Source organism: Nicotiana tabacum, chromosome 21, assembly GCF_000715075.1.
Source record: "Nicotiana tabacum cultivar K326 chromosome 21, ASM71507v2, whole genome shotgun sequence".
NCBI lineage: Eukaryota > Viridiplantae > Streptophyta > Magnoliopsida > Solanales > Solanaceae > Nicotiana > Nicotiana tabacum.
Window position 1 is genome coordinate 25,926,511 of NC_134100.1, and position 17,124 is coordinate 25,943,634.

At 35.7% G+C, this 17,124-nt stretch overlaps 1 protein-coding gene across 2 annotated transcripts; it reads left to right on the forward strand.

The window, feature by feature from the left end:
* Nucleotides 1-11,651: 11,651 nt before the first annotated feature.
* On the forward strand, nt 11,652-16,491 carry LOC107791637 (uncharacterized). Of its 2 annotated transcripts, none has more exons than XM_016613734.2 (3): nt 11,652-12,114; nt 13,194-13,690; nt 15,423-16,491. In XM_016613734.2, exons 1-3 carry the CDS (start codon nt 12,072-12,074, stop codon nt 16,260-16,262), a joined length of 1,380 nt encoding a protein of 459 aa, XP_016469220.1. In that variant the 5' UTR covers nt 11,652-12,071; the 3' UTR covers nt 16,263-16,491. The 2 variants fall into 2 exon arrangements, with proteins under 2 accessions (XP_016469220.1, XP_016469219.1); XM_016613733.2 differs by having other exon boundaries at nt 11,654-12,114; nt 13,134-13,690.
* The last annotated feature ends 633 nt before the right edge of the window (nt 16,492-17,124 follow it).

The following is a 17,124-nucleotide window of genomic DNA, read 5'->3' on the forward strand; positions in this document are numbered from 1 at the left end:
TAGGATTTGATTCTACAATTAGGAGAAATTAAGTTTGTTTTACCAGAACAAAAAAATCTTTAAAAAAATGTACGTTGCATTTTTAGCATTTAATGTCCAAATTGTGTGATTTTATCGTAATTATTATTTAATTGTGTGTTAATTGTTATTAAGAATTAATTTGCACTTTTATAAATTAATTTAGCTCTATAGGATAATTTAGGATTTTTAGAATTTAATTTTAGTTTAAGAAAAAATAAAAGAAGAAAAAAAAAAAGCATTGGAAATAAGAAGAAAATCGGATTGGGCCACCTTTTAATTTAAATCAACCAGGCCCAAACCAAATAACCCCCACCGGGTCGGCCCGACCCAGTCCGCCCCATAACCCAAACGAACCCTACCCCCCCTTTTCTATTTTTTATCTCCTAACCAAAAGAGAACCCTAAAACCACCCGCCCCCCTTTCCCTTCATCTTCTCCAAACCACCCCCGTTTGTCCTCTCACCTCCATAACAGCTGCTGCCCCTTCTCCTTCTTCTTCCAACTACCCTCCTATGGCTACCTTCATCTCCTTCTTCATCGTCCTCCAGCTGACCACCAACGGCCTCCTCACGTCCACCATGTCCATGGCTGCCCTCCCCGTCGTCCCATTCACCCTTCGTCCCAAACGACCATGGCTGCCTTATCCTTCGTCTGCATCGACGACCAATACCCCAGCTAGCCCCAACTCGCTTCTGAGCAACCACTAAGCCGGCAACAAAACGTTGTTGTTTCTTCTTCTTCATCATCTCCGCTGCCTCGTCGACCTCCAGCAAACCTCACAGTCCGTCGAGCTCCAGCCAGCTACCATGGCTGCTGCTTCGTCTTCAACTGCCTTCCCCCTCGCCACCAGCAGCTCGTCGACCAGCAGCTCGTCCAAACAACCAACTTCATCTCCTTCGTCATTTCCTCCAGTCGCCAGAAAAACCTTACGTCCAGCCATGAGAGACCACCATCGCCTATGCAATGTCCAACTTCATCCACGAATGTCGGCAACCAGTGACCCCATCGTTCTGCTTCCAACTCCATCTCCAGGCAGTACGTCGAGGTCATGCATCCGAGGTCATGCTCAGTCATACGTCGAGGCAGTACGTTGATTAGGAGTTTATTATGCAGAGTTAGATTATTAGTTGGAAATTGATTAAATGAATTGGTTATAGTTGCTACAGTTTGGTTGATTGATTTAGGAGAATTGGATATACCTGATGGGGTAGAATGGTAATTTCAGTAGTTTCAGGGGCATTTTCGGGATTTTAAGTTTTAAAAAATGATTAATTTGAGTGTTCTGTCCACTAAGTACTAATAATATTAAATTAATACATTATTTAATACATAGTGGGGGACAAGATATGTGGTAGTGTGGGATTAATACATTGTTTAATATAGTGGGGGACAAAACATGCGGTAGTGGGGCAATAAGGGAATTAAATAAAGAAAAGATATGTGGTAGTGTGAACTAATATATTTGTTTAATATAGTGGGGGACAAAACATTAAGTAGTGGGATTCAAAAGGGGGATAGGGAGTAGATGGTGGGATTAATTTAAATGCTTCAAGTTTGGCTATAAATAAGAAGAGGTTGACACAAGTTAAAGGGGGGAGAGGAAGACATTCTGGAAATCTGGAGAGGGGTTGAACATTTTTCTGAAAATCTTAAGAGAGTGTTGGAGAGTTTAAAAATAGCAAACAAAAACAAAGTAGTCTACGAGTTTAGTTTTTGGGTTTAATACACTGAGTCTGTTTGTGGTGATGTTGGTTGTTGCAGTTTAGTCTTTTACAAACTTTTGGGGTTGTTCTATTGAGTTTGTTTGGTTTTCTTCAAATTTTTCCGGGCCTCGAATCTGGTTTGAATTGCTGCTGTTGGGTTGATATTGTCTTGCCGTGTTATTACTGTTGCTGACTGCTCCTTCATCTTCTTGTATTGCCATTTCCAGGTACACAGCTGTAACCTTGGTCATTTGTAAGCCGAAAACATAAGCATGAATATACATGAAGATTTGAAGTTTTAAGTTTGATCTAGCTTTTCTACTGATTTGTATATTAGGATATCTCATTCATTAATATCATGCAAATGCCTGCGGAATGCATAAACTGGACTGTTGAACCTATTTCTACAAACATGTGAATAATGTTAGTAACTAATATTCTCGAATGTTAGTGATTGATGTTAGCCTAATGTCGGTTTTTTAAGCATTGACGCATTTCTTCGACAAGTCGTAAAAAGAGTAAAAAAAAATGGCTTTGTATTACACATAGTCAATTCCAATAGTTCAAGTCATCTAATAATGTTAGTTTAAATTAATCAAAGAATAGTTGGTTTGTTTTGATATTACCGGGTGTCAATCTCGTATTCTATTCATAATCTCAACTTTAGTGTTATTAACTAATAGAATGAGGAACGAAATAATCTCCCTTTGTACAAGCTCGATTACAATTTCCCATTTGCATTTGTCTTAGACTAATAACTAATAAGTCACGTCCTTTTTTTAAGCATGTAATTAATTTGGAGATTTTCTTCTAGAGACAAACTTAATAAAAATGTAGTCACTTTAGGATTGTCCCTTTTAAAAATGAATGAGATGAGTCTCGACAAACAAGAATACACAAATTGCGGGGCCCTCAACGGATAGTTATTTCGAATGCTTAGATTTTGAGACAGGCCGCATAGCGAACTTTACGACTTTTCTCAAAATAACAACGCGTTAGTTTTTAGGCGCGTATTTAATAATGTTATTTTCCTAAACTCGGGTGCACATTTATGTGACCCAAATCCAAATCTCAACGAAGTCGGAACGTATCAAAAATTGCGGGTACATTTATGTGGCGCAATTCGAGATGCATTCTCACGACGTTGCAATTTCTTTGAATAAATAATAACAAAGCAGTAAATAGTTAAAATTTGCACGTAGGTTCATAATTGTATAAAATGAGATAATCAAGCCGAATATGACAGTTGAGCGACCGTGCTAGAACCACGGAACTCGGGAATGCCTAACACCTTCTCCCGGGTTAACAGAATTCCTTATCCGGATTTCTGGTGCGCAGACTATTAAACAGAGTCATTCTTTTCCTCGATTCGGGATTAAAACCGGTGTTTTGGGACACCATAAATCTCCCAAGTGGCGACTCTGAAATAAATAAATAAATCCCGTTTCGATTGTCCTTTAATTGGAAAAACTCCCTTCTGCGCCCCTTTGCGGCGGCGCGGGTGAAAAAGGAGGTGTGACAAAAGGAAAAAACTATTTGAATGTGAGATTAGAGTTCTTAAAACTATGATGAGAATGCTCAAACTATGGATAATACCACAAAGTTGAAGTCTTATTTATGAAAAATAAAATAAAAAATAAAAAATAAAAAATTTAAAATAAAAAATAAATTTCTATATAGCCAATTTTACTAATAAAAATTAAAAATTAAATTTGTATCTTAAAACTAAAAGAGAAAGAAAATTTACATAAGTAAATAATATGACAGTGAAAATATTGCTACAACATTCAGATATAATGTGTTCAAAATAATTATAAAATATTTTTTTATGATTAAAATAAAATTTTAATATAGGTAATTTTACTAATAAAAATTAAAAAATAAATTTGCATCTTAAAGCTAAAAAGAAAGAAAATTTAACTGCAGTTGATACAAAAATAATTATAAGAGAACTCAATACATTTGGAACATAACAATCAAATAGATTAATTCAAAGTTACAATTTAAAATAAAATATGATATTATTTTGGTTATAGGTGAAATAGTAATATAAAAACTAATTAAAATATTGTAGTAGAGAAGAGAGTGTATAAAAAATAGAGGTAGTGTGAGGATACTTATACTTTAAATTAAATAAAAATAAATAAATTAAATAATTAAAATAAATTTTAAATATTACTTATAAATTTAAATGATTAAAAAATTTCGAATAAGAGGTTACAAGCATATAAATATACCAAATTTCAAGAATAAAATATTTATATTTGTTAAGGACTATTAAAGGATAATAAGCAAGACATTAATTTAATTATTAAGCTAATAAAAATTATATGATAGTATAATAATATTAATTAATAAATAATACAATAACTATAAGAAAAGAACAACAAAAAAAAGAATTTGCATAAAAATGATGTGATAAATAAGACATATTTGACTTTCAGATAAAAACAAAGTGATAGTAAGAATTTTATTAAAATAAATTATCTAATGTGCTCAAACAAGACAGATCACAACATGACATATTTAGTATTCTTTAATATTGACAGCAAAATGAAATGCAAGTACTACAATTAAGGATTATGCTAATACAAATATATATATATATAATAGGTTGTCAACTACGAGAGTTGAACAATAATTTCATATTCTTCTTCATAATTAATATCTAATGTTATATAATTTTTATCTCAGAGGTTTATATTTTAAGATTATTCGCACATGATTCAAACAACCTACATCACAATTTGATATGATTTTTGTCCGCGCATCGCGCGGGTACTAATACTAGTATATATTAAAGTAAGAAAGTTTGCCTTCTCATTTAGCCAAGTGACAAGTTATTAGAAAGCCAAGTGGCAACATATTAAAAAAAAACACATGGCAACTTAGTTTATTAAAAATGCAAGTTGTAGCAACCAGATTTTTCGGCCTAGCAACTATAATGAGACATGCTAAGAAAAGATTATTCATTATAATGAGACATCATCTATTTGGTCGGAATGGTTACAGAAGAGAACAAAACATTTGAAGCTGAAACGAATAAGTACAGAGCTAGGAATTATTAAATTACTTAATTATATTGTATCTCTATATGCCATTACCGAAATAATTAATGGAATTCTTTTTTTGATAACTTATTTTGGTGTTTAATTGCAAGGTTTACTAATGAATTGTATACCTTTTCTGGAATTCCATTTCAGCTAAAACAAATGGATCAACAATTGGATATGTATAAATCTAATTTTTTGGACCTATGCTTTAGAACAGGTTATATTGATCTAGCTTTTGATTAAAATAATTTCGATTTTATTTGTTCATGAAACAAAGAAAGATGAAGATGAACCATAAAGTCTTGATGATAGCCTATGCACCTATAATTAATGGGTATACTGAGAATGCTCTAGCAGTTAAGACCTTAGAACTACTTTGCTCATAGTCAGCCATTAAGGTCACTTCGTTCATCTCTACATCCATTGAAGTAGAGATGTAAGAAACCTCAGTCATATACAATCTTGAGAGTATTAGCTCCATCTTTGGATACAATTAGAATAGTTCAACAGTTATGTAATAATACAAGAAAGATTTGAGTTTTCAGTTAGCTGAATAAACCATAATGAGAATGAAGAATACAAATTAGTACTAACATTACTGTTTACTTTCTGTTCATTTTGCATTCTTGCATTTGTAGTGCATATTTTCACAGGCCAGAGTACACTTATGAATGTCTTTAATTATCTCTTTAACTCTTGGAATATTTCACAATGTATCTCTCATTTCAAGAAAGCTACTACTATCATATCATACTTTCAATAGAATTCAAATGAGCAAATAATTAAGAGCAATATTATCATGCTAATATATTTTTTTTACAATCCGCGCATCGTGCGGGTACGTATACTAGTACTAATAAAACAACAACAACAACCCAGTAGAATCCCACAAGTGGGGTATGGGAGGGTAGTGTGTACGCAGACCTTACCCCTACCCCGAAGGGGTAGAAAGGCTGTTTCCGAAAGACCCTCGGCTCAAGATAATAAAAAGACAAAAGGAGAGAATATTAGATTCATCACGGAGATCATAGAAAAAATAGGAACATAAAATGCAGAAGAAAAATGTAAAGCAAAAACGATGGCTAGTAAGTGGAACCGGCGTCGAAAATAGAAAATAGTAAGAAACGACATTACCCCTGGGCCCTGGCTATCTTAGACAAAACCCTACCAGACTAGGCTCACAAAGACACAAAGTAATGCAAGACTCAACTACCTCCTAGCCTACAACCGTAATACTCGACCTCCACAACTTCCTATCAAGTATGATGTCCTCGGAAACTTGAAGCCTCACCATATTCTGCCCGATCACTTCTCCCCAATACTTCTTAGGCTGCCCTCTACCTCTTCTTGTGCCTTCCACAACCAGCCGCTCACACCTCCTTAAGATAGGGCTTCTCCTCTGCACATGCTCGAACCATCTGAGCCTCGTTTCTCGCATCTTCTCATCAATGGGAGCCACGTGTACCTTCTCCCGAATATCATCATTCCTAATCTTATCCATCCTAGTGTACCCGCACATCTACCTCAACATCCTTATTTATGCTACTTTCATCTTTTAGATATGTGAGTTCTTAACAGGCCAACACTCAGCCCCATACATCATGGCCGGTCTAACCACCGCTTTATAGAGCTTACCTTTGAGTATCGTTGGCACTCTCTTGTCGCACAAGACTCCAGATGCTAACCTCCACTTCTCCATCCTACCCCAATACGGCGTGTGACATCCTCATCGATCTCTCCCATCCCTCGTAAATAACCGAACCAAGGTACTTGAAGCTGCCTCTACTTAGGATAACCTGTGACTCAAGCCTCACATCCACGTCCACTTCCCCCGGCTCGGCACTGAACTTACACTCGAGGTATTCCATCTTTGTTATGCTTAGCTTGAAGCCCTTAGACTCAAGCGTCAGTCTCCAAACTTCCAATCTCTCATTAACACCGGTTCATGACTCATCAATCAAAACTATGTCATCGGCAAATAGCATACACCACGGCACCTCCCTTTGAATATGGTTTGTTATCGCATCCATCACCAGGGTGAATAAGAACGGACTGAGTGCAGAGCCTTGGTGTAACTCCATATCAACCGGAAAATGCTTAGAGTCGCCTCCTACTGTCCTAACCCGAGTATTAGCCCCATTATACATGTCCTTAATTGGCGTAATATAAGGAACCGACACACCTTTTGCCTCCAAGCATCTCCAGAGAACTTCTCTAGGAACCTTGTCATACGCTTTCTCCAGGTCAATAAACACCATGTGCAGATCCTTCTTTCTCTCTCTATACAGTTCCACCAATCTCATAACAAGGTGTATAACTTCTGTGGTGGAATGACCCGGCATGAACCCGAACTAATTATCGGATACAGACACTATCATCCTCACCCTCGCTTCAACCACCCTCTCCCATACTTTCATGGCATAACTTAGTAGTTTGATACCCCTATAATTGTTGCAACTCTGGATATCACCTTTGTTCTTATACAGTGGAACCACCGTACTCCACCTACACTCATATGACATCCTTTTTGCTATAAAAATAACATTAAACAACTCAGTCAACCACTCCACACCTGCTCTCCCTACACACTTTCAAAACTCCACTGGAATATCGTCTGGCCCGGTTGCTCTGCCCCTACTCATCTTACACATAGCCCTCATGACCTCCTCGACCTCGATATGCTTGTAGTGCCCGAAGTCACGTTGACTCTCAGAATGCTCCAATTCACCTAGAACAATATCACGATCACCTTTTCCATTCAGAAGTTTATGAAAGTAAGTCTGCCATCTCCTCTTAATTTGGGCATCTTCCGCCAGTACTCTACCATCTTCGTCCTTAATGCATCTCAATTGGTCCAAATCTCGAGCCTTCCTCTCTCTCAATTTGGCCAGCCAGAATAACTTCTTCTCCCCGTCTTTTTCCCCCATTTCCTCATACATACGACCATAATCCGCAGTCTTAGCCTCTGTGACCGACAGTTTAGCTTCCTTCCTAGCTACCTTATATCTCTCCATGCACGCCCGCCTCTCCGCCTCACCTATGCTCCCCACTAACTTCAGGTATGTCGCTTTCTTCGCTTCCACTTTACCTTAGACCACTTCATTCCACCACCAGTCTCCTTTGTGCCCACCAAAGACACCGGTCGAGACCCCTAACACCTCTCTCGCAGACTCCCTTATACAGTTTGTTGTCGCTGACCACTTAGTGTTTGCGTCCCCACTGCTCCTCCAAGCTCCCATAGCCGACAACCAACACTCCAACTCTTGGGCTTTATCCTTAGTCAAGGCTCCCCACCTGATTCTTGGTTTTCCCCGAGCAGACCTTTTCCTTCTCTTTAACCTAATACCAACATCTAGCACCAAGAGTCTATGCTGCGTCGTGAGTGTCTCACTCGGAATCACCTTGCAGTCCTTGCACAACCCGCTATCACACCTCATGAGGAGGAGATAGTCAATCTGAGTCTTCGGTACCGCATTTTGAAAAGTAATCAAATGCTCTTTCCTCTTCGGAAAGCTAGAGTTTGCAATCACCAACCCAAAAGCCTTAGCGAAGTCCAACAGCGAGGTACCTTCCCCGTTCATCTCCCCAAAACCAAAGCCTCCATGCACCTCGCCATAACCACTTTCGGTCACCCCAATATGACCATTGAAATCCCCTCATATGAATAGCTTCTCAGCAGGAGGAACCTGGCGCACAATCTCATCTAACCCCTCCCAAAAGCGTTGTTTTACCTCCTCATCTAGGCCCGCATGCAGCGCATAAGCGCTAACGACGTTCAGGGTGTACTCTCCAATCACCAACTTAATAAACTAAGTCATACTAATAAAAATAATCATAAAAAGTTAGCAATGATATACAACATTCAAAAAATCTAAGCAAAAGAAAAAAATTAATGTGTATGATTGAAAATCGTTGAAAATACATAAATAACGCAATATACAAAATTTCAAAGAGAGTGGAGGTGATTTTGACTAATGAGTCAAAATTTGTTATTAACGATATACAACAACAACAACAACAACAAAAAATTTAGTAAAATCTCACAAGTGGGGTTTGGGGAGGGTAGTGTATACGCAAATCTTACCCCTAACTTATGAAGGTAGGGAGGTTGTTTCCGAAAGACTCTCGGCTCAAAAACAGTAAAAATGAAGCAATAGAGAAACAATAGCAACAACAAGGTAATAAGACAATGGAAGCAAATAATACAACGAGTAATAACAGAGATCCATGGATACGAAACTACAAGAATAGTGTCAATCCTACTGATAATAATGACACACCGTATAAAAACAAGGGAGTAGGAATAGGAAAATACCTGACTAGTACTACTACTTGCGGTAAGACAAGGCGAAATTCTAGACTGTCTATCAACCCACCACCCTAATTCTCGACCTCCACGCCTTTCTATCGAGGGTCATGTCCTCGATAAGCTGGAGCAGAGTCATGTCATGCCTAATCACCTCACCCCAGTTCTTCTTAGGCCTTCTTATACCCCTCCTCTGACTCGCATGAGAAACCTCTCACGCCTCCTAATCAGGACATCAGAGTCTCTCCTCTTCACATGATCGAACCATCTCAGCCTCGATTTCTGCAACTTATCTTCCATAGGAGCCACACTCACTTTGTCCATAATATATTTTCCTATTATTAATGATATACAATATTCAAAAAATTAGGAAAAAATATTTTTTCAATAGTTATGGTTGAAATTCTTTGAAAACACGTAGATGAGACAATATATAATATTTCAGAAAGATTGGAGGTGACTTGGATTAGTTTAAAGAAAAAAATTCTTAGCCAAGCTTGAGTTTATAAATTTCTTTACGACGTGTGTATCTAACATGTATCTCACACATATGTATCCATAGATATATATATATATATATATAGGTACACAAAAGATATACATTTAATACATATGGAATATACAAAAAATACACCGGAGATGCATAGTAAGATACACATATCATCTTTTTTCATGTTCATCTTCAACTTCGAATTTGGCTCAAATTTTAATTTAAACCACCTCAAAACTCCACTAGATCATCCTAGAATGAGATATAAACTCTTGAAATGTACCCAATATATTCCAACAGTACTCACTCAAAACAAATTCAAAATTTTAAAACTCAAATATTCAAATTCAATAAGTGAGCTTCAATAGCTTTCAATGGAGTCCAAGGCCAACTAAAAACGGTTGTGATGACGAGCATCAAAGAGTAGACAAATAAGACACATAAGGAACATTTTCTTTGTATAAACCATGAAGTTAGACAATATCTTGACAAAATGCATACAATTTCTCGAAATTCGCTATTGAATTAGATAATTAATAATACTAATAATCTTTAAATCAATTTAAGATAATACTAAGGTAATTGTACTTTTTTTCTTTCTTTTTTCTTCCCTAAGAATCATACATAATCAATTCCGCTAAGATTGGTAGCATTTTACGACAATTAGCTAATATTAATAGTATTTTATGAATTAGATAATATTTATACTATTAAAGGCCAAACGGGATAGTTTGCTCTTTTTAGGGCATCTCCAACCTTTACCCCCATTTTGATCCCCAAAACGGGATAATTTACTCCAATCATTCCCCAATTTTTTTCCCCAAAAGAGAATATTCTTTTTTATATTTTTTTCTCTCTCTTCTATATTATATTATTATCTTCCATTTCATTTTTATTTTTTAATTTCTATTAAACAAATTCAATCTTTTATTTTCATTAATTTATAATTCTCATTAAAAAAATTCCATAAAATTTTAAATAATATAATTTTTAAGCAATTATTATAGATTAACTAATAATTCAAATAAAAGTGAAATCATTGCGGTACAAGATTAATTAAATACATATTACATAACGATAAAATTCATTCGAAATACTACATAAATATTCAACTTCAACCTCTATATTCTCTCATAAATAATCTATTAATGCATAACCTCTAGCAACATCTAATATTTTATATTGGAAACTTTCAATTTTAGCATCATCTAATATTTTATATTTGTACCATTCATTTTTGAGATGATTATATATTTTTTGTACAAGTATAAATTATAATAAAACTAACTTATAATTTTACATAAAAATAATAAATGCACGAAAATTAATTTATCAAAATTATACGCCAAAGTTAAGATGTAAAATTAATATCATAAAGATATTACATAAACATAATTAGGTATATATAAAGAGATAAATTAAAAGAGTTAAATAATAAAATATGCATGAATAGTAATGGGGGAGATGAATAGTGTCCCCATATTTGGATCCTCCATTTCGGGGGCAACAATGAGAGAGGGTTGGAGCTCCATTATGGCAAAAGTTGGCCCCCGTTATGGAGAAATGGGGGAGGGACGGAGATGGCCTTAAACTTTCTTTCCTAGTGATGTGATGGTAAACAAAAGACATTTCGTTTTTTATTATAAAATATTTTATTTTATTATTTTATAAATATTTAAATTCAAAAATAATAATCAACAACTAATTATTAACTAAATAACTAATTATTAACTACTTATATCATGTGGCTTTTTTCTAAGCTGCCAATTGGCTTAAGGAGAGGGTTTTTTTCTCTCCTTTTAATAATATATAGATAGATATAGATATATATTTTTGGTATATTAATGTATAATATACATATACTAAATATTTTTTTATATATTTGAATAACAAAGAGTATAATTATTTTTGGGCTGATCAATCATATATGTAACTTGCCCAAATTCTTGGCTTAATTTAACATTATATCATAATAAATTAATATGAATTGGGGTAAACACCCGTTGTATGTTTTTTGACTTTTTCCCACGCATCCCAATTACGGGAATGTAGTAATTTGGGAAACTTTTTCTTTTTTTAGTGTAAAAAGTTTAGAGAAAGTGCTGACGAGAGAGAGAGGAAAGTAGGGGGCCGACAGAGGAACTTTGGTCTGAAGTTTCCCTTATCGTCATCATTATTATCCTCAAAGATCCAACAAAAACACTTGTACTCAACCTCCCTTTCTTCTCTTTGTTTATTGGTACAAGAATTCACCGGAATAAGTAACCAAGATGGGTGCTTTTGGAATCTTGTAGCTTATTTTGTGAAAACTCTATACAGAAATGAAATACTCCAAAATGGGTTCTTAACAACTTATATCACTAGATGTTTTTGTGAAATTCATATACAGAAATAAAATACCCAAAAGGGATTCTTGAGGACTTGATGATTAGTTTAACTTTTGCTCAGCAGAGTAAAGATTGCTGTTTGAGCTGACACGAGCATTTACCAAAGAAACATATGTCGAGAGATTTTGTTCAATCCACGACTAGGCTGTTTTCTGGTAAGCTCCTTTTTTCAGTTGTATAAACAACTCTTAGCTATTATAATTTCCTGGCACTCCCTTTTTTCCCTTTCATTGTTTGTTTGTTTCATCCTTTTTTTTCCGAGAACAAATAATTTGCTTTATCTGCCTTTATTATTTTCTCGGAGTTTGTTTGGCTCTTATTTTAAGTGGATTTATGTTATAATCATTTGGCCGGGTTAGTTTGTGTGCACCTCGAAAAATACCTGGTATCTTCAACCAGTGGACTTTGCATATAAGGGTTTAGGCAGATGAGAGGAAATCACCGAACCTTTTTTTTTTGTCCATTAGGATTTAAACCTGGTCTGCTGTGGTGTTTATTGTGGTTCTTCAGCTGAACAATGTTGCTTTTCTATGGTCTCTGCTGAAACTTTTGTTTTTAGATTAAAGATAGTTCTTATAGTTATTCCTATAGAGGTCTAAAAACTGCATAATTTAGATGATATTCTTGGTTAGTGTCATATTTATCTAAAAAAATTGGTTAGTGTAATGCTTGAGATGAATTTATTCCAATCCGTTAAGATAGGGTTGATTTTGGTAATTTTCTCATCTGGTTATCGTTTGCTCCAAAGATGCCGTTGGCTGTTGAGACAAAACTGGATCAAAAAATATAAACCTGGAGGCTGTTTATGTTCAGTGTCAGATAGAACAACTCTCGAACTTGAGGGACCATTTAGGTCAAGAACTCATTGATTACACTTGTATATAGTGTTTTAAATGTCTCATCAATTAACTTCTTATGGACTTCAGGACACTCGATTCACCTTCTCATTTTTCTAGCTGTTCTCTTTTCTGTTTGTACAAGTTTTGCACTTTCATATATGATAAACTAGTAATGTTTACCGAGAGAGATATATTGTATAGAGATGTGTCCTTACATTCATGAGCATATGCCTGTTGTCTCAATTATGCGCCACATATATCTTTTGTGGTTGTGACTTTAGCTTGGATTTCCGTAGCTCTCATTTTCTTAACTGCAGAATTTTGTTGATAAAAAGGGTACATCGCGAGGGTCAAGACCAAATCCAGGAAATCAACCTTTTTACGTTGCAATGCAGGGGGCAGATTGTTTCCAATTGTCATATGGAGCCTAGTAGGGTGCCTTCTTTTACTTCAGCTGTGCTCCTTTACTTATCAAAGAAATGTGCAAAGCGGCGGGACTCACTTAAGTATAAGCCAGCAGACACAGTTTCGGGAGCTTGAAGAGGTCGAGAAGGAGAATATACAGCTTCCACCACCCAGGAAGAGATCCCCACGTGCTGCCAAACGGAAGCCTAAAAGGCCAACGACCTTGATTTATGAATTCCTAGACGAGTCTTCCCAGCTAAGGCATGTGTTTTTCCCTGGTCAAAGAACTGTTGTGGATCCTAGGAAGAATTATGGGAATGATACCTATTACTACCGGCCAGGAAGAATGTGGTTGGATACTGAGGGGAACCCTATACAAGCTCATGGGGGAGGCATTCTTTATGATTCAAGGACAAAAATGTATTATTGGTATGGAGAGTATAAAGACGGCCCCACTTACCATGCTCACAAAAAAGGAGCAGCAAGGGTAAGTTTCAGAATGGTGCATGGTTATAGGTTAATCAGTTTATATTAGTTAATGCCAATATACTCCGTGTTTTCCGTCAATTCTACATCTTGTTCCCTAGGCCCTTCTCCTCTCTCTTCTCTTATATTGTATGTGCTTGAATAAACGGTACTGAAAATGAGAACAAAAGAAAACCTTAAGCCATTCCAAGAGCACTCTTTAAACAGAAATCATCATGGCTTTGTCTTGCTCATGTTCTTCCTTAGACAGTAATGAAATATTCAGTTACGTTGCAGCATTCTGTCCTAGAGCTCATATGGTCCTTTCCTCCATTCTGTTGGTTAATGATTCATCGGCATATTTATGACTTCCTTTTCTCCATTTTCTATAAGTTTATGATCCATTAGTGTGCTTTATGAAATAATATGACAATTATGCAGTAAATAGTATTTTATGGGATAAGATTATCATCTATTGGTTCTCCCTATTCTATTATCAGTCTGAACGCTCTTTTAATTGATTCCTTCTGTTGATGAACTTACACTCATGAAAGCTGTGCAATTGATTCACCGAGCCACCTTTTAGGTTGTCAAGCATGTTTCTTATCTTTTAGATGTCAGCAGCTCAATGACAGTGCTCTGTGAAAAGAAAAACCTATTTGCTTCTCCAAAATTGACAGGGTAAACTGAATAGCAAAGAAGAAGATGATATAGACTGAATGAGAATGAAAAGACATGGGGGCAGTTTAATATCCCTGTTAAATAGGATGATAGATGGAATATGAAGAGATGAAAAGAAAAGGAGAAATGGCAGAACAAAGTGAATATGAGGAGAGATTTATGTGTTTAGGATCCCATGGTCTATGATATCGGTATCCTGATCAAATAAAATCATCGTAGAAGAAGAGATTATTTGCTGTTTGTCCCTGAAAACCTTAAATCGAACATTATTCCAGTCCTTTTTAACTGCTGAAACTTAAGAGATTTAACAATTGAATTTGGAAGATAAGTTCTATTGCCTCTTTGCCTCATCGATTTACCCTATGAATTTGTGAGTTGTAACTTGATTATGGTAGTAGATGGATTTTCTCTCAAAAATTCGCCCTTATTGCAGCTGTATCTGCAATTATAGTCTAGTAATACCGAGGAAAAGCATTAGAGAAGTGCCTGCCTATGAAGATAAAAGGTACAGCACCTTATAGTCAGAAATAAAGGAATTTGTGCTTAGGTTGTAAAGTCTCTCATTTTTCATGCTAAAATGAGATAACTTGCTAATCCAAATGTATGCATTCTTGTTGTGCCATTTAGGACTTTAGGAATCATTGGCAGGTAGGATATGAGCATTGGAAAATGTGTTCGGGAATCTCAGACATTCTAGAGATATAGTTCTCAGGCAACTGTGACATATATGAAATGTGACTTAGTTGTTGTTAATGTTGATCATGATTAGACTAGATTTTTCTGATGTCGACCAAAATTTTCCACAGCCCATGAAGTGCTTTAGTGAAACCATGACAATATAATCTTATGTGCATAGGCCATTATAAAAACTTTCTTATCTTCTTTTCCTCAAATACTGTTGAATCAGGTAGGTACTGGGAATTCATTAGTTCCTTAAAAATGATGTCTTATCCATTATCTGATATTGGTGGTCATATCAGTTTTTTTGACTAAGGCCAAATATCTTTTCTTTGTCGATAATCAGTCGTGCCTTATGGTTAGAAGATTTTCATCTCCGTAATTTTGTCTTGCAGGTTGATGTCATTGGTGTCGGTTGCTATTCGTCAAAAGATTTGTGGACATGGAAAAATGAAGGCATTGTTTTAGCAGCTGAAGAAAAAAACGAGACACATGATTTATACAAATCGAATGTGCTAGAGAGGCCAAAAGTAATATACAATGAGAAGACAGGTAAATACATAATGTGGATGCATATTGATGATGCAAACTACACTAAAGCTTCTGTAGGTGTTGCCATTAGTGACTCTCCTACTGGCCCCTTCAATTATTTGTATAGCAAACGACCTCATGGATATGATAGTAGGGACATGACACTCTTCAAAGATGATGATGGCGTTGCATATCTTGTCTACTCATCGGACAAAAACAGTGAGCTTCATATTGGTCCACTTAACAAAGATTATGTAGATGTAACTGAAACCGTGAGAAGGATTCTTGTCGGACAACACAGGGAAGCACCAGCTCTATTTAAGCACCAGGGAACATATTACATGATCACATCCGGCTGCACCAGTTGGTCTCCAAATGAGGCCCTAGCTCACGCATCCGAATCGATTATGGGGCCGTGGGAGACCATTGGAAACCCATGCATTGGCGGGAACAAAAATTTTCGGCTAACTACTTTCTTTGCTCAGAGTACATTTGTGCTTCCATTGCCCGGAATACCTGGTCTCTTTATTTTTATGGCTGATAGGTGGAATCCGGCTGACTTAAGGGATTCGAGGTATGTGTGGTTACCATTAACAGTGGGCAGACCGTTAGACCGTCCTATAGAGTACAACTTTGGGTTCCCTTTGTGGTCTAGAGTGTCAATATATTGGCATAAGAAATGGAGACTTCCTTATAGGAGGTGAAAAATGTAAATAGGGGTTTTACACTCTGATTTCTTTGTAAAATATGTTTTCTTTTCTTTTTGTGTTGTTTAGTATTCTTCCACATCATGTGTTATAGTTAATATTGTTGATTTTTGAAAAGATAATCATAGGTGTAAATATGCAGAGGCTGGACCCAACATTCATTATATGTAAATGTAATGTACAGTGTAATTTCTTCAGCTGTAATCATTTTTTTCTGTGAGTGAAACCAGGATCGGCATTTGTTCACATTGTAGTTTCTGTAAAATTGTCAATGTAGAGACTTATATGTAAATAGAAAATGTAGAGATCTTCTAATGTTAGAGAAACTAAAATTATATAGTATCAGACTGAGACAGGTCAATTGGTTTTTTGACTCTTTATAAACTTGTTTTTAGTTTTTTGAATCTATCTCTTTTTTTTTACACATGGGAGATTTATTTTTACACTTAGAGATCTCTCTTTTATACATAAGAGATCTATAAAGGTCATTTTCTTAAATTCAAAATTGTAAAGAGGCATGACGCACAAATAGTACCTATTTATTAATTGGAGTGACCTGAATTGTAAAAATACGAATAGCCGACCTAAACTGATTAGATTGAAGCGTAATTGGTTTTGGTTTTGTGCATCGTTAATACAGCTTCAATTGACTATATAATAGAAATAGAATGTGATGTTCAGAAATCTATCCAACACTACCTTTGGTTGCACCATGCATGAGAGTGAAGTTAAGGCTAAATGAGTAAGAGCATAGGGAAAACAATGTCAACTCAACCAATCAAATCATTTCTAATACATAATTTCAACAATCTCACTTCTCCGTTATTTCACATCATTAATCATAACTTCAAATCCTTTT

Bases quoted from the DNA above. Each gene is read 5' to 3' on its own strand.
- LOC107791637 (XM_016613733.2), top strand. From the start codon at position 12,072: ATGTCGAGAGATTTTGTTCAATCCACGACTAGGCTGTTTTCTG. The intron at 12,115-13,133 runs GTAAGCTCCTTT...GTTGATAAAAAG, and splicing joins CACGACTAGGCTGTTTTCTG to GGTACATCGCGAGGGTCAAG. The intron at 13,691-15,422 runs GTAAGTTTCAGA...TTTGTCTTGCAG, and splicing joins ACAAAAAAGGAGCAGCAAGG to GTTGATGTCATTGGTGTCGG.